Genomic DNA, 21,023 nt, shown 5'->3' with positions numbered 1-21,023 from the left:
CACACACCTAAATGTTTTCCTCAGCCTCTCACCTCTTTTGCTCTTGCTCTCGTTCTCTCCAGGTATAGAGCCAGTAGGTAACGTTGTGATGAAGAAGGCGGTGTTCACAGTGGAGACCATCAGTGCTGGGATGGGAGAGGTGCTGGTGTATGTAGAGGACCCTGCCGGACACAAAGAGGAGGTACGCGCACGCATACACACACACACCGCATATACAGTTGAAGTCGGAAGTTTACATGCACTTAGGTTGGAGTCATTAACTCAGTTTTTCAACCACTCCACAAATTTCTTGTTAACAAACTATAGTTTTAGTAAGTCGGTTAGGACATCTACTGTGTGCATGACACAAGTTTTCCAACAATTGTTTACAGACAGATTATTTCATTTATAATTCACTATCACAATTCCAGTGAGTCAGAAGTTTACAGACACTAAGTTGCCTGGGCCTTCAAACAGCTTGGAACATTCCAGAAAATGATGTCATGGCCTTAGAAGCTTCTGATAGGCTAATTGACATAATTTTAATCAATTGGAGGTGTACCTGTGGATTTATTTCAAGACCTACCTTCAAACTCAGTGCCTCTTTGCTTGACATTATGGGACAATCAAAATAAATCAGCAAAGACCTCCACAAGTCTGGTTCATCCTTGGGAGCAATTTCCAAATGCCTGACTACCACATTCATCTGTACAACCAATAGTACACAAGTATAAACACCATGGGACCACGCAGCCGTCATACCGTTCAGGAAGGTGACGTGTTCTGTCTCCTAGAGATGAATGTATTTTGGTGCGAAAAGTGCAAATCAATCCCAGAACAACAGCAAAGGACTTGTGAAGATGCTGGAGGAAACGGGTACAAAAGTATCTATATCCACAGTAAAACGAGTCCTATAGACATCTCTCAGCAAGGAAGTAGCCACTGCTATAAAATCGCCATTAAAAGCCAGACGACGGTTTGCAACTGCACATGGGGATAAAGATCGTACTTTTTGGAGAAATGTCCTCTGGTCTAATGAAACAAAAATGGAACTGTGGCCATAATGACCATTGTTATTTTTGTATGAAAAAGTGGGGGGCTTGCAAGCTGAAGAACACCATTCCAACCGTGAAGCACGGGGGTGGCAGCATCATTTTGTGGGGGTGCTTTGCTGCAGGAGGGAACTGGTGCACTTCACAAAATAGATGGCATCATGAGGTGGGAAAATTATGTGGGTCTATTGAAGCTTGGTTGCAAATGGGTCTTCCACATGGACAATGATCCCATGTATACTTGCAAAATGGCTTAAGGGCAACAAAGTCAAGGTATTGGAGTGGCCATCACAAAGCCCTGACCTCAATCCTACAGAAGATTTGTGGGCAGAACTGAAAAAGCTTGTGTGAGCAAGGAGGCCTACAAACCTGACTCAGTTACACCAGCTCTGTCAGGAGGAATGGGCCAAAATACACCCAACTTAATGTGGGAAGCTTGTGGAATCCTACTGGAAACGTTTGACCCAAGGTAAACAATTTAAAGGCAATGCTACCAAATACAAATTTTGTGTATGTAAACTTCTGACCCACTGGGAATATTATGAAATAAATTAAATCTGAAATAAAGCATTCTCTATTCTGACATTTCATATTTTTTAAATAAAGTGGTGAGCCTAACTGAACTAAAACAGGGAATTTTTACTAGGATTAAATGTCAGGAATTGTGAAACTGAGTTTAAATGTATTTGGCTAAGGTGCATGTGAACTTCTGACTTCTAAAAATAAAGTCAACTGGATTGAATATGGGGAAAAATGCACCAAATTATTTTTTAAATCTTCAACATAGAAATGCTGCCAAATTATTTACAGAAACTTGTTACATATGATGGTGTTATCCTTAAAGTACTTTGGTGAATCATGGGTTAATTTCCTCTAACTGAAGTTAATTGTAAAAAATGTATTTTCTATTATTATTAATATGTACAGAGACTCATTTGAAGGCCAAATTACAGAGGAGGAACTTCTTAATGCAATTAAAGCCTTTACGCCTGGGAAAACCTCAAGGCTGGATGGCATACCAGTGGAGGCATACCAAACCTTTTTGATGTACTCAGAGGACCGTTCTTGGCGTGTTGTAACCACTCTGTAAATGGTCGCTTATCGGACACTCTGCAAGGTCTGATTTCATTATTACTGAGACAGGATACAAGTTAAAACAATTGGAGGACCCTTACTCTTCAGTGTTGTGATGCAAAATGTATAGCGTATAGAATTTAAAAGGTATTGTCGGATATTATTTATCCTAGTCAGACGACAGGTTTTTTAGAATACATTGGAGAAAATATAACACAAGTACTGGAAACAATAGAACACTGAAATATCTGGGAAACCAGGCCTGGTATTCATAGCTGACTTTGAAAAGGCCTTTGAGGAAGTAAGACTAGAATTTATATACAGTGCCTGGAATATTTCAATTTTGGAGACTCCCTTATACAAGGGGTTAAAGTTATGTATAGTAACCCGAGGTGTAAAATAGTCAATGGCTACTTAAAGTTTTAAACTGTCAAGAGGAGTAAAACAAGGTTGTACACTATCGGCATATCTATTTATTATGGCCATTGAAATTTTAGCTGTGAAAATCAGATCCAACAATAATTTCAATGGATTCCACAGCCTCCTAGAGGATCTATTTCTAACCTCTCTGGATTGAAACCATATTATATACGTATTGGATCACAAAAAAATGCAACTTGTACATTATAGGGTATTTTACCAATAAAAATGGTCTGTTTGGGATGTGGACATTCTCGGTATACAAATCCCAAAAGAAATGATCGCTCCAAAAAAATTGACTCAAGTTAGCAAAAAAATAGGTAAGATCTTACTACCATGGAAAGGAAAAGACCTGTCTTTGTGGAAAAATCACCCTGGCTAACTCTTTAGTCAGTTCACAATTTACCTATTTGCTGATGGTCTTGCCTACACCTAGCGAACAGTAATTTAAATTGAGTAATTACATTTTATTTGGAGCCAAATGCCTTATTTATATAATGAATTTGGGGTGAAGAAATTAAAATATTAGACCTCTCACTAAAGGCTTCAGTCATACAAAACTTAAACTTAAATCTGAACCTCTTCTATAGCAGATTAGTAAGAATGTCTCACCCCATGTTCAGGAATGGCCTTTTCCCCTTTATTCAGATTACAACCTCTCACTTTCAGTTATTTAAAGGAAATCCCAAATATCGCTGTTTTTAAACGTCATAGAAAGTTGGTTTCAATTTAATCCACCAGAAAGACAGAATAAATAATATAACAAATATTGTGATTAAACTCAAATATAATAAAGGAGAAGAAAGTTTAATTATTAAATTAAATTTAAGCATTTGAAGTAGATAATATTTTGTTTTTTAACAGTAAACATTTCAAATGTAATGTCTATATACAGTGTAATGATGTGCAAATAGTTAAAGTACAAAATGGAAAATAAATACATGTATTTACAATGGTGCTTAATCTTCCCTGGTTGTCCTTTTCTTGTGGCAACAGGTCACAAATCTTGCTGCTGTGGTATTTCACCCAGTAGAAGTTTATCAAAATTGGGTTTGTTTTCAAATTCTTTGTAGGTCTGTGTAATCTGAGGTGAATATGTGTCTCTCTCGCCAGTCATTTGCCAGGAGGTTAGGAACCGCAGCTCAGTTTCCACCTCATTTTGTAGGCAGTGTGTACATAGCCAGTCTTCTCCTGAGAGCCAGGTGATAGCTTTATGGAAGGTTTGGGAATTGCATACTTTTAGGTGGTTGAAATGTAATGTTTCTTTTCTGGATTTTGCTCATTAGCGTGTCTCTCTCTATCCTCCCCGTCAGGCCAAGGTGACAGCCAACAACGATAAGAATCGTACCTACTCAGTCTTCTACATTCCCAAAGTCACTGGGATGCACAAGGTAAGCCTAAATGAACCCTACTTAATCCTAGGTGATGGTGCTCTGTGTAACATGTTAGGTGACATGTTTTTCTGACCAGGTGACAGTGCTGTTTGGTAACTCTGTGTTTTACCAGGTGACGGTGCTGTTTGCGGGGCTACACATCAATAAGTCTCCTTATGAGGTGGATGTGGGGATGGCTCAGGGAGACAGCAGTAAAGCTACAGCCCAGGGACCTGGACTAGAACCTGCCGGGAACATCGCCAATAAGACCACATACTTTGATGTCTACACCGCAGGTACACTCTGTTCTCTCTTCACAGCCATTTTAAAATCACCATGGGTCTCTTTCTGACATCCCTGAGCAGTTTCCATCCTCTCAGGCAGCTCCGTTAGGAAGGACGACTGTATTTTTGTTGTGGTTTTAAAGAAGGGGGTTTTAGATGCACCCCCCCAAAATGCTAACCTTCCCTGTTATTGTAATGGTGAGAGGTTAGCATGTCTTGGGGGTATGATATAAAATGCTAACCTTCCCTGTTATTGTAATGGTGAGAGGTTAGCATGTCTTGGGGTTATGATATTTGTGCGTCTAACTTTCTCACTCATTAGTCCTGATTCATTCAGGACTATCCATAATGTTGGTAGCATGTAGATGTGTTTTGATATATTCTATTCTTATTTGCAATACAAATGACTAGTAGTCTAGTGGTTAGCGCGTTGGGCCAGTAATCGAAAGGTTGCTAGATCGAATCCCCGAGCTGACTAGGTACACCTGTCGTTCTATCCCTAAAACAAGGCAGTTAACCCACTGTTCCTAGGGCCGTCATTGTAAATAAGAATTAGTTCTTAACTGACTTGCCGAGTTAAATAACAATACATTACTACTTTAATACACAAGTGCATTTGTCTCAATACTTTTGCTCCCCTAAAGTGGGGGACTATGTACGAGAAGTGCTGTAATTCCTAAAGTGGGGGACTATGTACGAGAAGTGCTGTAATCCCTAAACTGTTCACCCGATATGTATGACAATGCATCAAATGAAAGCTGATAGTCTGTATTTGAACCCCATTGCTAAACTTGTGGAGTATTGGGCCAAAAAGAGGGCTTCTCAGTCCCATAATTCCGGAGGACGCAGTCTATTGGTATGATGCTAAAGCTGCCTCTGTCTCCAGGTGCTGGTGTGGGAGAGGTGGAGGTGGTGATCATGGACCCAGCGGGTAAGAAGGACGTGGTGGTGTGTCAGATAGAGGATAAGGGCAACAGTTCGTACCGCTGCACCTACAAACCCACCCTGGAGGGGGCCCACACCATCTACGTTACCTTCGCCGGAGGACAGATCAGCAAGAGCCCCTTCACTGTTAACATAGGAGAGGGTGAGACAGACTGAGGGAGATGAGGCAGAGTGTCTGACTTTACTTTGTCTGGTTCTGTTTCTGCTGTTCTGTTTCGTTGGTCTGTTTCTTGCTCTGTTATTCTGGTTCTGTTTCTTGCTCTGTTATTCTGTTTGTCACTACTTTTATATTCTAACTGCGTCTTCTCTCTGGAAGGATGGAGGGAGCTGGTATCTCTTCTCTCTCTGGAGCAGCTTCTTCCTTCTACTGTCCTGTCACTTCCTGGGATCTCTCTTGGGTGCTAGACTCGGTGTGTGTCTCATACTATTCATTGTGACTCATCCTTTTTCATAGACTGGTGTGTCATCTCTCTAAACCTCCAAACCCAGACTGAGCCATTGTCTACACACACACACACACACACACACACACACACACACACACACACATGCGCATGTTACTCAGCCGGTCCTTATTTAGCAGTTCCCCTGGGGGTTAATGTCATCCATTCAAACTATAGACTGTGTTCACCTCTAACCTTCCTCCCTCCCCCAGCTTGTAACCCCAGCCTGGTTCGGGCTAAGGGGCGTGGTCTGCAGCCCAAAGGCCTCAGGGTGAAGGAGACGGCTGACTTCAGAGTCTTCACTAAAGGAGCTGGGACTGGAGAACTCAAAGTCACCATCAAGGGCCCCAGTGAGTCAACTACCCAGCAGCACCCTATATATTTAGTCAACTACCCAGCAGCAGCCTATATTAATAATGTATTCTCATCAAAAAAAAGAAATGTCCTTTCACTGTCAACTGTTTATTTTCAGAAAAAGTGTAAATATTTGTATGAACATAAGTTCCAACAACTGAGACAATCTGAACAAGTTCCACAGACACTAAATGGAATAATGTGTCCCTGAACAAAGGGGGGTCATATGTAAGACAGTATCTGGTGTGGCCACCAGCTGCATTAAGTACGGCAGTGCATCTCCTCATGAACTGCACCAGATTTGCCAGTTCTTGCTGTGAGATGTTACCTCCGATCCAACAGGTCCCAGACGTGCTCAATGGGATTGAGCACCAGGCTCTGCTGGCCATGGCAGAACACTGACAGGAAATCTTGCAGGAAATCACACACAGAACGAGCAGTATGGCTGGTGGCATTGTCATGCTGGAGGGTCATGTCAGAATGAGCCTGCAGGGAAGGGTACCACATGAGGGAGGAGGAGCTCAGTCTGATGATGCTGTGACACATCACCCCAGACCATGACGGACCCTCCACCTCCAAATCGATCCCGCTCCAGAGTACAGGCCTCGGTGTAACGCTCATTCCTTTGACGATAAACGCCGTTCCGACCATCTCCCCTGGTGAGACAACCGTGACTCGTCAGTGAAGAGGTCCAGCAACGGTGGGTTTGTGCCGGTAGGCGATGTTGCCGGTGACGTCTGGTGAGGACCTGCCTTACAACAGGCCTACAAGCCCTCAGTCCAGCCTCTGTTTATTGCGGTTAGTCTGAGGACTGATGGAGAAATTGTGCGTTAATGGTGTTACTCGGGCAGTTGTTGCCAGCCTGTACCTGTCCCGCAGGTGTGATGTTCGGATGTACCGATCCTGTGCAAATGTTACACGTGGTCTGCCAATGCATCTTTCTTTTGGTGTTTTTCAGAGTCAGTAGAAAGGCCTCTTTAGTGTCCTAAGTTTTCATAACTGTGACCTCAATTGCCTACCGTCTATAAGCTGTTAGTGTCTTAACGACCGTTCCACAGGTCCACATGTTCATTAATTGTTTATGGTTCATTGAACAAGCATGGAAAACGGTGTTTACCATGAAGATCTGTGAAGTTATTTTGATATTTACGAAATATCTTTGAAAGACATGGACCAGAAAAAGGGACCTTTCTATTTTTTGCAGAGTTTATGTACCAGCCAGAAGTTTGGACATCGACTCATTCTGGGGGTTTTCAAGTGTTAAAAAATATATATATTTGAGATTATTCAAAGTAGCCACCCTTTGCCTTGACAGCTTTGAACACTCTTGGCATTCTCTCAACCAGCTTCATAGGGAATGTTTTTCCAACAGTGTTGAAGGAGTTCCCACATATGCTGAGCACTTGTTGGCTGCTTTTCCTTCAATCTGAGGTCCAACTCATCCCAAGTCATCTCAGGTGATTGTGGAGGCCAGGTCATCTGATGCAGCACTCATCACTCTCCTTCTTGGTCAAATAGCCCTTACACAGCCTGGAGGTGTGTTGTGTCATTGTCCTAATGAAAATGATAGTCCCACTAAGGCCAAACCAGATGGGATGGTGTATCGCTGCAGAATGCTATGGTAGTCATGCTGGCTAAGTGAGCCTTGAATTCTAAAAAAATCACACTACCTCCATGTTTCACGGTGGGAACCACACATGCAGAGATCATCCGCTCAGCTACTCTGCATCTCGAAGACACGGCAGTTGGCGCCAAATCTCCAATATGCACTAATCAACCCAAATGATTATTTACACCAGTCTGTCCATTACTCCTGTTTCTTGGCCTAAGCAACTCACTTTTTAGTGGTGTCCTTTAGTAGTGGTTTCTTTGCAGCAATTCAACCATGAAGGCCTGCTTTCATGCAGTCACCTCTGAACAGTTGATGTCTGTTACTTGAACTCGGAAGCATTTATTTGGGCTGCAATTTGAGGTGCAGTTAACTCTAATGAACTTATCCTCTGTAGCAGAGTTAACTCTGGGTCTGTGGCAGTCCTCATGAGAGCCAGTTTCATCATAGTTCTTCCTGGTTTTTGCGACTGCACTTGAAGAAACTTTCAAAGTTCTTGGAATGTTCCATATTGACTGACCTTCATTTGTTAAAGTAATGATGGACAGTTGTTTCTCTTTGCTTATTTGAGCTGTTCTTGCCATAATATGGACTTGGTCTTTTACTAAATAGGGCTATCTTCTGTATACCCCTCTACCTTGTCACAACACAACTGATTGGCTCAAATACATTAAGAAGGAAAGCAATTCCACATTCACTTTTACCAAGACCACATGTTAATTGAAATGCATTACAGGTACCTCATGATGCTGGTTGAGAGAATGCAAAGCTGTCAAGGCAAAGGGACGCTACTTTGAAGAATCTGAGAACTTTTAAAATATATTTTATTTTAACTTCTTGGTTACTACATTATTCCAAATGTGTTATCTTTTCATGTCTTCACTATTATTCAACAATGTAGAAAATAGTAAAAATAAAAACCCTAGAATGAGTAGGGTGTAAACCTTTGACTGCTACTGTGTTTGTATATCTCTCTAACACACTCTGACTCAATTTTCTTAATGACCAAACTGACCCTGTGTGTGTGCAGAGGGTCTGGAGGAGCCCTGTAAGAGGAAGGATCTAGGAGACGGAGTGTTTGGGTTTGAGTACTACCCCACCACCCCCGGAACATACAGTATAACCATCACCTGGGGAGGACAACACATCCCCCGCAGGTACATTTACATTGTTAACCAGAGTGATGTATAGTTAGTGCATTCAACTAAGTCTAATAGGGAAAAGGACTGTAAGTCATTGCAGGTGAACTCTGGTAAATAACTGTGATCCTCTTTGCAACATGTGATGTGTCAACAAAAATTAATAGTCATGAATAGAGAGCCTGGTGTAATGCTGTCACACATCACTTCCTGTTGCAGCCCGTTGGAGGTGAAGATTGGTTTGGAGGCGGGTCCACAGAAGGTGCGAGCATGGGGGCCCGGCCTGGAGAGCGGCATTGTGGGTAAATCTGCCGACTTCGTGGTCGAAGCTGTTGGAGAGAATGTGGGAACACTGGGTAAGTGTACACACATGTACGGCTAACTTTGTGGAGACACAATTCAGTCCCATTCAAAATCCTATTTTCCCTTACCCCTAGTCTTACCCTAACCCAAAACCTAACCCTAAATCTAGCTCCTAACCCTAAAATTAAACTTGGCTCCTAATAGAGGTCGACCGATTTATGAAACCGATTTGTTGGAGGACCAAAAAAAACCCGATGCCGATTTATTAAAAAATATATATTTTTAACGATGACAATTACAACAATACTGAAGTAACTTTTATTTTAACTTAATATAATGCTCAATTTGGTTTAAATAATGCGAAAACAGTGTTAAAGAAAAAGTGCAATATGTGCTATGTAAGAAAGTTAACGTTTAAGTTCCTTACTCAGAACATATGAAAGCTGGTGGTTCAATATTATTCCCAGTTATGAAGTTGTAGTTATAGGAATTGACTCCAACTATTTCTTTCTCTGCCATTTGTATCTCATATACCTTTTGACGATTAATGTTATTATAGGTACTTTAGTATTGCCATCCTAATCTCAGCAGTTGATAGGCTTGAAGTCATAAACAGCGCTGTGTATGCCAGCAGCTCTTAGCAATGCTTCAAACACAGTAATGTTTGATTGCTTACGAGCCTGTTGCTGCCTACCACCGCTCAGTCAGACTGCTCTATCAAATCATAGATTTAATTATAACATGATAACACACAGAAATACGAGCCTTTGGTCATTAATATGGTCAAATCTGAAAATTATCATTTAGAAAACAAAACGTTTATTATTTCAGTGAAATACGGAACTGTTCTGTATTTTATCTAACGGGTGGCATCCATAAGTCTAAATATTCCTGTTACATTGCACAACCTTCAATGTTATGTCATAATTATGGCAAATTATTTAGCAACGAGCCAGACGGCCCAAACTGTTGCATATACCCTGACTCTGCGTGCAATGAACGCAAGAGAATTGACACAATTTCCCTGGTTAATATTGCCTGCTTAACATTAATTTCTTAGCTAAATATGCAGGTTTAAAAATGTATACTTCTGTGTATTGATTTTAAGAAAGGCATTGTTTATGGTTCGGTACATTCGTGCAACGGTTGTGCTTTTGTTAAATCATCACCCGTTTGGAGAAGTAGGCTGTGATTCAATGATAAATTAACAGCCACCGCATTGATTATATGCAACGCAGGACAAGCTAGTTAACCTAGTAATATCATCAACTAGTGATTGTGAAGATGGATTGTTTTTTAAAAGTTTAATGGTAGCTAGCAACTTACCTTGGCTCCTTGCTGCACTCCGCTAACAGGTGGTCAGCCTGCCACTCCGTCTCCTCGTGGAGGGCCCACTCCGTCTCCTCGTGGAGGGCCCACTCCGTCTCCTCGTGGAGGGCCCACTCCGTCTCCTCGTGGAGGGCCCACTCCGTCTCCTCGTGGAGGGCCCACTCCGTCTCCTCGTGGAGGGCCCACTCCGTCTCCTCGTGGAGGGCCCACTCCGTCTCCTCGGCGTCCAGAAATGCCGATTACCGCTTTGTTATGAGAACTTGAAATTGGTCCTTTAATTAATCGGTCGACCTCCAGCTCCTAACCGTTAACGTAATTCTAACCTTAACCCCCAATAAATAGGATTTGACCTTGTGGGGACTAACAATGTCCCCAGTCGGTCAAATTTGTGTAAGTTTACTATTCTTGTGGGGAATTCTGGTCCCCATTAGAATAGGTAAACACGTCCACACAGAATCTGCGTGTCCTCATCAGAAGGTCTGTGTCCAGGTTTCTCAGTGGAGGGTCCGTCCCAGGCGAAGATCGAGTGTGATGATAAGGGCGACGGGTCATGTGATGTGCGGTACTGGCCAATGGAAGCAGGAGAGTATGCGGTGCATGTGCTCTGTAACAACGAGGACATCCAGCACTCTCCCTTCATGGCTGAAATCACTGCTGCTCTAAACAAGGACTACTACCCTGATAAGGTATGTTAAATCACTGCTCTAAACAAGGACTACTACCCTGATAAGGTATGTTAAATCACTGCTCTAAACAAGGACTACTACCCTGATAAGGTACGTTAAATCACTGCTCTAAACAAGGACTACTACCCTGATAAGGTACGTTAAATCACTACTCTAAACAAGGACTACTAAGGTATTTGGATGTATTATGGATCCCCATTTAGTTCCTGCCGAGGCAGCAGCTACTCTTCCTGGGGATTATTATGGATCTCCATTAGTTCCTGCCAAGGCAGCAGCTACTCTTCCTGGGGTTTATTATGGATCCACATTAGTTCCTGCCGAGGCAGCAGCTACTCTTCCTGGGGATTATTATGGATCCACATTAGTTCCTGCCGAGGCAGCAGCTACTCTTCCTGGGGTTTATTATGGATCCCCATTAGTTCCTGCCGAGGCAGCAGCTACTCTTCCTGGGGTTTATTATGGATCCCCATTAGTTCCTGCCGAGGCAGCAGCTACTCTTCCTGGGGTTTATTATGGATCCCCATTAGTTCCTGCCGAGGCAGCAGCTACTCTTCCTGGGGATTATTATGGATCCACATTAGTTCCTGCCGAGGCAGCAGCTACTCTTCCTGGGGTTTATTATGGATCCACATTAGTTCCTGCCAAGGCAGCAGCTACTCTTCCTGGGGTTTATTATGGATCCACATTAGTTCCTGCCAAGGCAGCAGCTACTCTTCCTGGGGTTTATTATGGATCCACATTAGTTCCTGCCAAGGCAGCAGCTACTCTTCCTGGGGTTTATTATGAATCCCCATTAGTTCCTGCCAAGGCAGCAGCTACTCTTCCTGGGGTTTATTATGGATCCACATTAGTTCCTGCCAAGGCAGCAGCTACTCTTCCTGGGGTTTATTATGGATCCATATTAGTTCCTGCCAAGGCAGCAGCTCTCTCATCTCACCAGATTTTCTGTCTAACCTGGGTTTTGAACCGGCAACCCTCCAGTTGCTAACTTGTGATGCGCTCTCTTTGCTGTGTCCAGGTGAAGGCGTATGGTCCAGGCCTACAGAGCAGTGGTCTTGCTGTGGGGAAACCCACTGAGTTCACCGTTGACGCCAAGCTGGGAGGGAATGCTGCCCTCAACATCCTGGCACAGGTACGTGTAGATAAATCACCCCCAGTGTTAACGTACATAGCTGTACGTGTGGAGGTGGAGGTGGGCGTGTGGAGGTGTCATTGTATTCGCTGAAGGACAGGCCAAACCAACTGAATGAGGCCTGTTTAATAATGATACGACGGGTTTCTCTCTTTCTACATGGCAAATTCATTATTACTTACATTGTCAAAATATATATAAGTAAATGGTGGGACCAACAGCAATAATAGTAGTAGTGTACATGGGATTACCATCAACAATATTCATGAGAACCATAATACATTAAAGCAATGGAAGAAGACCAGTCTCATCCTGACACGGTATGAAAAACACAACTACATGGGAAATATTATCGACATTACTTTGCACTTTTCACTGGCTGTCCCTCAGGTTGTGGCAGGAGGACACATATTTGGCTGCCAAAACTGCACATTTTGGATATTCACCTAATTAAATATTGGATTTCTTTTGTTTCAAATTCTTTGTATTGCATAATTTTGGGAAAGACATTCTCTTCGGTCTGAGTATTTGTCAGTGTAATAGGAAATGCAGCCAGTGGTAGATGTCTGTTCTCACTCCATCTATAGGCCTGTTTAGTACCATGTCATATATTGGGCCATGATGCTTCATGGTTGGGTTCTGCTCTTCTCAGATACACTGATTTTACTGTGGGCTGACTGAAGGCTCTGAGAGACTCTGGGTTGAGGTCGGTGAGGAAGTAGTCTACAGTACTACTGCCAAGAGATGAGCTATAGGTGTACCTACCATAGGAGTCCTCTCTCAGCCTACCATTGACTATGTACAGAGCTGCAGGTGTACTTACCAAAAGTCAATGGTAGGCTGAGAGGGGACTCTATGTACAGACCCAGTGTTCCACAGAGCTGTAGGTGTACTTACCAAATAGTCCCCTCTCAGCCTACCATTGACTATGAACAGACCCAGTGTTCCACAGAGCTGTAGGTGTACCTCCCAAACGAGTCCCCTCATTGACTATGTACAGACCCAGTGTTCCACAGAGCTGTAGGTGTACCTACCAAAAGAGTCCCCTCTCAGCCTACCATTGACTATGTACAGACCCAGTGTTCCACAGAGCTGTAGGTGTACCTACCAAAAGAGTCCCCTCTCAGCCTACCATTGACTATGAACAGACCCAGTGTTCCACAGAGCTGTAGGTGTACCTACCATAAGAGTCCCCTCTCAGCCTACCATTGACTATGTACAGAGCTGTAGGTGTACCTACCATAGGAGTCCTCTCTCACAGCCTACCATTGACTATGAACAGACCCAGTGTTCCACAGAGCTTCACGAGCTGTACTCCGTTTTTGTTTTTCACTTTGTCATAGTTGTTTCTGGGGGGGGGGGTCTGTGGGGAGGGAAAGGTTGCTGCTTCCTGTCTATGTGGGGAGGGAGAGGTTGCTGCTTCCTGTCTATGTGGGGAGGGAGAGGTTGTTGCTTCCTGTCTGTAGGTGCGGAGGGAGAGGTTGTTGCTTCCTGGTAGGTGTTTATCCCCATGACTGTTAATAGTGTCTGGTTCTTCTGCTGTTCTAGCATTCAGGTCTCCACAGACCAGTACGTTGCCTTGGGCCTGAAAGGGACTAATTTCCCCCTCTAGAATGGAGAAACTCTCTTCATTGAAATAGGGTGACTCTGAGGGGGGGGAATGTATGTGGCACAGAGGAAGATGTTTTTATCTGTAAAGACAGCCTCCTTGTTGATTTTTTTAAATTTTTTAACCAGAAATAATTATCCTGTTTTGATCAATTCGATTGATTTTAATTAGTTCAGATTTATACCATATTAGCATTCCCCCTGAGTCTCTGCCCTGTCTGATTCCTTTAATTTATTGGATGGTAGGATTATCTCCCTATAACCTAGTGGACAGCCAGTGGAAACATCACCTCTGCACCATGTTTCCTGTAGTACTACAATATCAACATCATCAATGTCTTTCAGGAAGTCTGGGTTTCTGCTCCTTAGCCCAAAAGCAGAGGACATTGTACATTCCAACATGCAACGTAAAAAGATTTCATAACTGATTTTTCTTTACCTTCAAAATGAGACAAACAATCCAACAAGAACTATTCAAATAGGGTTTTTCAATTAACGTAAACTCTTATTATGCAAATGTGATTTGTTTATAATTTAAGATATCATTTGTGTCATGACACTTGGGTGGGTGTAGTGTGAGGATGGTGGAGTTCTTGTGCTCATCTTACCATGACCCTCGGCCTATCACATGTGAGCATCCATGACCCTCGGCCTATCACGTGAGCATAGTAGACTCAGCATTTGTTTAATGTCACTCATTTTGTTGGTGGGTGCTGGGCCAGTTGCTCCCCTCAGCCTGTGCGTGGGTCTGCGGTGGGGGGCAGGGGGCTGGTAGGCCTCGTCTGGGTGGGTCTGAAGCTGGGCTGGGGTGGTCTGTGTTGGGCATTGAGGTTGGTGCTGTGGTCGTGGCCTGGGGGGGTCCAGGGTGCTGGTCTGGGGTGGAGAGGTCGGGCTGCGGTGTAAAGTGACGTCCTTGAGAGTCTTGGCAAGAATGGGGACTGTCTCCCTGTACAGGTGAACATGGTCATAGAGACAGTCTAGATCGAGGATGGGGACCATCTCCCTGTACAGGGGAACATGGTCATGGAGACAGTCCAGATCGAGGATGGGGACCATCTCCCTGTACAGGGGAACATGGTCATAGAGACAGTCCAGATCGTGGTGATCTAGCTGCTCCTGCAGCCTGTCCTCTGTCCTGTTTCTCTCCTGTAGCTCCTCTTAGTGTGGCCAGATTGTTATTACTGTTCTGCCTGTCTTTTTGGAGATCTCTCACCTCCTTTGTTAGATCAGCCAGCTCTCTCTCGCTCTCTCGCTGAACTTCTTTCAGATGTGTTGCAAGGTTGCTGTCCAGCTCTGTCCTCACCTTGGTTAGGAGCTCCTCTTAAGGTGTGGTTGTCTGGTTGCTGTTTGCTCACGCTCTCCCTCAGCAGGACCACCTCCCCCTCCAGTCTGGTGAACTCATCCCTCATGACAGCCATGGTGGTGAGGGCCTGAGCCTGCTCTGCACTGAGGGGGTCGCTCTCCTCCTGGGGCGTGTCCTCCACTATGGTGGGAAGAGGTGCTGGATGTGCCTTTTTGGGTGGGGATAGTAGGGGTGAGGGTGGTGCTGGTAGAGTTTGTCTTGTGGGAGGGCATGTCACTGGTGGTGTCCTTCTCTCTCTCAACTCTCTCCTTAATGGTCTGAAAGTCTGTTTCAAACAGCCTAATGTTACCTTGCACCATGACAGTCCCAGTCTGTTACCTTGCACCATGACAGTCCCAGTCTGTTACCTTGCACCATGACAGTCCCAGTCTGTTACCTTGCACCATGACAGTCCCAGTCTGTTACCTTGCACCATGACAGTCCCAGTCTGTTACCTTGCACCATGACAGTCCCAGTCTGTTACCTTGCACCATGACAGTCCCAGTCTGTTACCTTGCACCATGACAGTCCCAGTCTGTTACCTTGCACCATGACAGTCCCGGTCTGTTACCTTGCACCATGACAGTCCCGGTCTGTTACCTTGCACCATGACAGTCCCGGTCTGTTACCTTGCACCATGACAGTCCCGGTCTGTTACCTTGCACCATGACAGTCCCGGTCTGTTACCTTGCACCATGACAGTCCCGGTCTGTTACCTTGCACCATGACAGTCCCGGTCTGTTACCTTGCACCATGACAGTCCCGGTCTGTTACCTTGCACCATGACAGTCCCGGTCTGTTACCTTGCACCATGACAGTCCCAGTCTGTTACCTTGCACCATGACAGTCCCAGTCTGTTACCTTGCACCATGACAGTCCCAGTCTGTTACCTTGCACCATGACAGTCCCAGTCTGTTACCTTGCACCATGACAGTCCCAGTCTGTTACCTTGCACCATGACAGTCCCAGTCTGTTACCTTGCACCATGACAGTCCCAGTCTGTTACCTTGCACCATGACAGTCCCAGTCTGTTACCTTGCACCATGACAGTCCCAGTCTGTTACCTTGCACCATGACAGTCCCAGTCTGTTACCTTGCACCATGACAGTCCCAGTCTGTTACCTTGCACCATGACAGTCCCAGTCTTGTAGAGGTTGATTGTTATCATGGTGCTGTCAGGGTCGTCTGTCTCTTTAACTTTCAGCTTCCACCCATTACAGATTCCCTCTTTCTTTATGGATGGGTAGTGAGAGCAGACTGCTGAGCGCCAGGCATTTGGCTGGTCAGTGAGGAAGATGAGATTACTCACGTCACCGTTTTTGTAAAGGGCTGCGAGAAGTGTTTCTGGCCTCCCCTGTAGTCATTTCTGTTTCAAAGCTTTCCTCGTTGTCATTTTTGGCCTCTTTAGGGTAGAGAACGGATTCAGCGCTGGGGGAGTGGGGACATGGTGCTCTGCTGCTCTGTCCTGCTGCCCCGTTGCCATAGCCACCAGTTTCTGTCTGCTGTTGCTAGCTAGCTCCCTTTTGGTTTACTCACTCAGTTTGGTCGTTTGATGTAGTTGTATGAACTCCCCTTGCTAGGTTTGTTCTAGCTCGTTTCTTCTGGCTAGCTTGTCCGCTGCCTAGGTCTTTGGTGTAGCTAGCTAGAGAACTTAACTTCTATTCTGAATGAAGAGTTGTTCATCACTTGTCTGGAATTCGATTTAGTGTTTATCTCATTCTAAAAACCAAAAAATATGAAATATATCAGGATCTCTGTCTGTCTCTCTCTAGGATGGTGAGGGAACCCCAGTAGATGTCCAGGTGAAGGATAACGGTAATGGAACGTACACCTGCAGTTACACCCCCAAGAAACCCCTCAAACACACCGTCATGGCGTCCTGGGGCGGGGTCAACATACCGGACAGTCCCTTCAGGGTGAGCACCCATACAGATGAAATGCTGAATGGGGACTTCAGCTTCACATACACACTCTTCCTGACCGTTTTCTCGTGTGTGTAGATGACTATCGGAGCAGGCTGCCACCCTAACAAGGTGAAGGTGTCAGGTCCTGGTGTGGCTAAAACAGGGCTGAAGGCATTTGAACCAACATTCTTCACTGTGGACTGTGCTGAGGCAGGTCAAGGTAAGATCTTTACACTACACCAACCCAATTCTGATTCCCTTCTTCCCCAAGTGTCTTTCACCTTTCGCTCCTCATGGATTTAAAAGGAATAAACTCGTATGGTGTCTGATGTGGAAGCTCCCTGTAGTGCTCAGAGCATGGACTGTATCGTATGGTTTGACGTGGAAGCTCCCTGTACTACTCGGGAGTAGTGCTCAGACCATGTGCTGACCAGCTGGCAAGTGTCTTCACTGATATTTTCAACCTCTCCCTGACCCAGTCTGAAATACCAACAGTCCCTGTGCCCAAGAACGCCAAGATAACCTGTCTAAATGACTACCGACCCGTAGAGCTCAAGTCTGTAGCCATGAAATGCTTTGAAAGGCTGGTCATGGCTCACATCAACAGCATCATCCTGGACCCGCTCCATTTCTCATAGCGCCCCAACAGATTAACAGATGACGCCATCTCTATTGCACTCCACACTGCCCTCTCCCACCTGGACAAAATAAACACATACAGGACCAGTCAAGTTTGGACACCTACTCATTCAAGTGTTTTTCTTAATTTTGTTACTATTTTCTACATTGTATAATAGGGAAGACATTAAAACTATAGAATAGCACATGTGGAGTCATGTATTAACCAAAAAAGTGTTAAAACGAATCAATATATTTGAGATTTGTTAAAGTAGCCACCCTGTCTGGATGACAGCTGTAGACCCTCTTGGCATCAGATATGGAGTGTCGATTTCCTGAAATACACGTTTATTCAACGTTATTAATGTGAATATCTCAAAAGTACCCTTTTCGATTTGGCTAATTTTAGATATAGTTTGGAACAAAATACTCTTCCAACATGTCAGATTTCCAGAGTGGGCTTTCTGGTACTTTTAATGTGACCCATTTTAAACAGAACTTGACATTGGTCATTTACCAATCACAGCACACTAAAGTTTAAAGGATACTTTTGAGAGATTATTTTAGTTGATTAAGTGAATGTGTGTTTCAGAATGTAGATGTACTCTATGTAAGAGCACACTATGGAATATAACGATACCAAGAGGTCTCATGTTAACATGTCACAGGGTCTGAATTAATCTGGATAAAGTCAAGAGGTCAGACTACTTTCCGAATACGCTGTAAAAAGCATGTCAAACATTATTCCTCCGAATGAAGTTCCTATGTGAGAATTATCTGAATCCCAAAATATTTAATGCATACGCTAAATCGGCCCGCTGTCTTCCGGTGCTATCCCACTTGTATCTTTGTCATGTCATTGTACAGCTGATATTTGTGTGTGCCCCCCAGGTGACATCAGTATCGGTATAAAGTGCTCTCCAGGCGTGGTGGGACCGGCGGAGGCAGACATCGACTTCGACATCATCAGGAACGACAACGACACGTTTACCGTTAAATACACCCCGCCAGGCGCTGGTAGTTACACTATCATGGTGCTGTTTGCTGACCAGGTGGGTAGAGTGTTTACGGTAGTGTGGCAAACCCGCCATGGTGGTAGGAGTGTCTCTTTCCTCTCTGCGTTCCAGTTCTCCAGCTCCTGTTAATGTTGGCTGACTTCTTCATTGTGTGACACCACCTCTCTGTGTTCCAGACCATCCCCATGACTCCCATCAGGATCAAAGTTGACCCGTCACACGACGCCAGCAAGGTCAAGGCTGAGGGACCTGGACTCAACCGCAGTGGTGAGACACGAACACACGCTAAACATTCAAAAGCTATGAAAGACAGGAAGTTAGTCAGCCTTCACATACACGATACCAATAATGAATCCTTTCTTGGTTTCCTCCCCTCCCTCCAGGTGTGGAGTTGACCAAGCCTACCCACTTCACAGTAAACACCAAGGCTGCAGGTAAAGCCAAGCTGGACGCTGTGTTCTCCGGCCCAGCTAAAGGAGAGGCTGTTAAGGACTTTGAGATCATTAACAACCATGACAACACTCACACGGTCAAGTACACCCCCATCCAGCAGGGGCCTCTGGGAGTGGCCGTCACCTACGGAGGAGATTCTATTCCCAAGAGCCCCTTCTCCATCCCTGTGGCTCCAAGCCTCGACCTCAGCAAGATACAAGTTGATGGACTGGGAGACAGTATGTACAAGAACCACTACAGTATATAGTATAGATAGTGATATAGGATCTGTAGCATAGATGGGCATATAGGATCTGTATTGTGTAGATGGTACTGTAGTATAGATAGTGATATAGGAAATGGCCAGAAACAACTTTCTTCTGAAACTCGTCAGTCTATTTAATGAAGCTGCCAGTTGAGGACTTGCGAGGCATCTGTTTATCAAACTAGACACTCTAACATAATTGTCCTCTTGCTCAGTTGTGCACCAGGGTCTCCCACTCCTCTTTCTATTCTGGTTAGAGACAGTTTTCGCTGTTCTGTGAAGGGAGTAGTACACAGCGTTGTACGAGATCTTCAGTTTCTTGGCAATTTCTCGCATGGAGTAGCCTTCCTTTCTCAGAACAAGAATACTGACTGACGAGTTTCAGAAATAAAGGTATTTGTTTCTGGTCATTTTGAGCCTGTAGTCAAACCCACAAATGCTGATGGTCCAGATACTCAACTAGTCTAAAGAAGGCCAGTTTAATTGCTTCTTTAATCAGAACAACAGTTTTCAGCTGTGCTAACATAATTGAAAAAGGGTTTTCTAATGATCAATTAGCCTTTTAAAATGATCAACTTGGATTAGCTAACACAACGTGCCATTGGAACACAGGAGTGATGGTTGCTGATAATGGGCCTCTGCCATTAGATTTTTTTGCGACTTAGTCAAGTGTAGTAGTGTCTAAGCATCCTCTCTTCCTGTATCTGTCTCGCTCTGTAGAGATAACAGTGGGTAAGGACCAGGAAGTGACCGTGAAGTCCAAGGGAGCAGGAGGTCAGGGGAAGGTGGGAGCTAAGGTTACAGGGCCCTCTGGGAAGCCTGTCACCTGCAAGGTACTGAGCTTGATTGCTTTGCGCTGTTTCAACAGTTATTTATCCTAATTCTATGTTCATTGTTCAACACTTTGGGCTCAAACAATTTGCTATACAAATAAGTGTCCTCATTATTCTATTTAATGCTAATATAATTATTCAGGTGGAACCGGGGCTTAAACCAGAGACCAGTCAGGTGAAGTTTATCCCTCGAGAGGCGGGGCCATACCAGGTGGAGCTGACCTATGACAGCGCTCCCATCCCAGGATCCCCTTTCAAACCCACCGCCTATCCCCCAACTGATGCCACCAAGGTAAACATGACCTCTAACCCCTAGTTCAAATGACTTGATATTTGACTAGACCTTTATTATAAAATCAAAACAAAATGTCATATGCACAGAATACAGCATAGTGTTCACAGTACAATTAAATACTTCCTGTGCCCCCCTGTCAGGTGAAGTGTTCTGGCCCAGGGTTGGAGCGTGCCAAGGTGGGAGAGACTGGGGAGTTTGTGGTGGACTGTACCAACGCAGGTCCAGCTGAGCTGACCATAGAGATCATCAGTGACAGCGGGACAGAGGCAGAGGTCCACATCCAGGATAATGGAGACGGAACCTACACCATCACCTACATCCCCCTGTACCCCGGCTCCTACACCCTCACCATCCGCTACGGGGGGCAGGATGTACCCAACTTCCCCGCCCGCCTCACAGTGGAGCCGGCCGTCGACGCCAGTGGAATCCGCGTGTTCGGACCGGGAGTGGAGGGCAAAGGTCAGAGTTCGTTCTTGCTGTGTGTTCTGGGTTCTAGTCATCAAGGTTGTAGTTTTGTGTTTTTATATACTTTTTAAAAATTTCTATTCGGTTTTTCTACTTTGAAGTTTAGTTTATTTTCAGACCTGA

General features: G+C 44.5%; 1 protein-coding gene across 4 annotated transcripts in view; it reads left to right on the top strand.

Annotated features, from left to right (window-relative positions):
- The window catches only part of LOC109882988 (filamin-A-like), a 65,630-nt gene that overhangs the window by 27,028 nt on the left and 17,579 nt on the right, over positions 1–21,023 (top strand). For all 4 annotated transcript variants that reach the window (XM_031803551.1, XM_031803552.1, XM_031803550.1 and 1 more), the window contains exons 6-22: positions 63–181; positions 3,839–3,916; positions 4,032–4,194; positions 5,069–5,269; positions 5,783–5,920; positions 8,564–8,690; positions 8,892–9,028; positions 10,794–10,990; positions 12,009–12,122; positions 16,845–16,988; positions 17,073–17,196; positions 18,486–18,646; positions 18,787–18,877; positions 18,994–19,281; positions 20,028–20,140; positions 20,283–20,432; positions 20,576–20,894. In XM_031803551.1, the coding sequence (XP_031659411.1) occupies positions 63–181; positions 3,839–3,916; positions 4,032–4,194; positions 5,069–5,269; positions 5,783–5,920; positions 8,564–8,690; positions 8,892–9,028; positions 10,794–10,990; positions 12,009–12,122; positions 16,845–16,988; positions 17,073–17,196; positions 18,486–18,646; positions 18,787–18,877; positions 18,994–19,281; positions 20,028–20,140; positions 20,283–20,432; positions 20,576–20,894 (2,664 nt within the window). The remainder of the gene's footprint in view (positions 1–62; positions 182–3,838; positions 3,917–4,031; positions 4,195–5,068; positions 5,270–5,782; positions 5,921–8,563; positions 8,691–8,891; positions 9,029–10,793; positions 10,991–12,008; positions 12,123–16,844; positions 16,989–17,072; positions 17,197–18,485; positions 18,647–18,786; positions 18,878–18,993; positions 19,282–20,027; positions 20,141–20,282; positions 20,433–20,575; positions 20,895–21,023) is intronic.

This window comes from Oncorhynchus kisutch, linkage group LG24 (assembly GCF_002021735.2).
Source record: "Oncorhynchus kisutch isolate 150728-3 linkage group LG24, Okis_V2, whole genome shotgun sequence".
Classification (NCBI taxonomy): domain Eukaryota; kingdom Metazoa; phylum Chordata; class Actinopteri; order Salmoniformes; family Salmonidae; genus Oncorhynchus; species Oncorhynchus kisutch.
The sequence above is the reverse complement of the archived record's forward strand: the minus strand, read 5'-3'. Positions and strand labels throughout refer to the sequence as shown.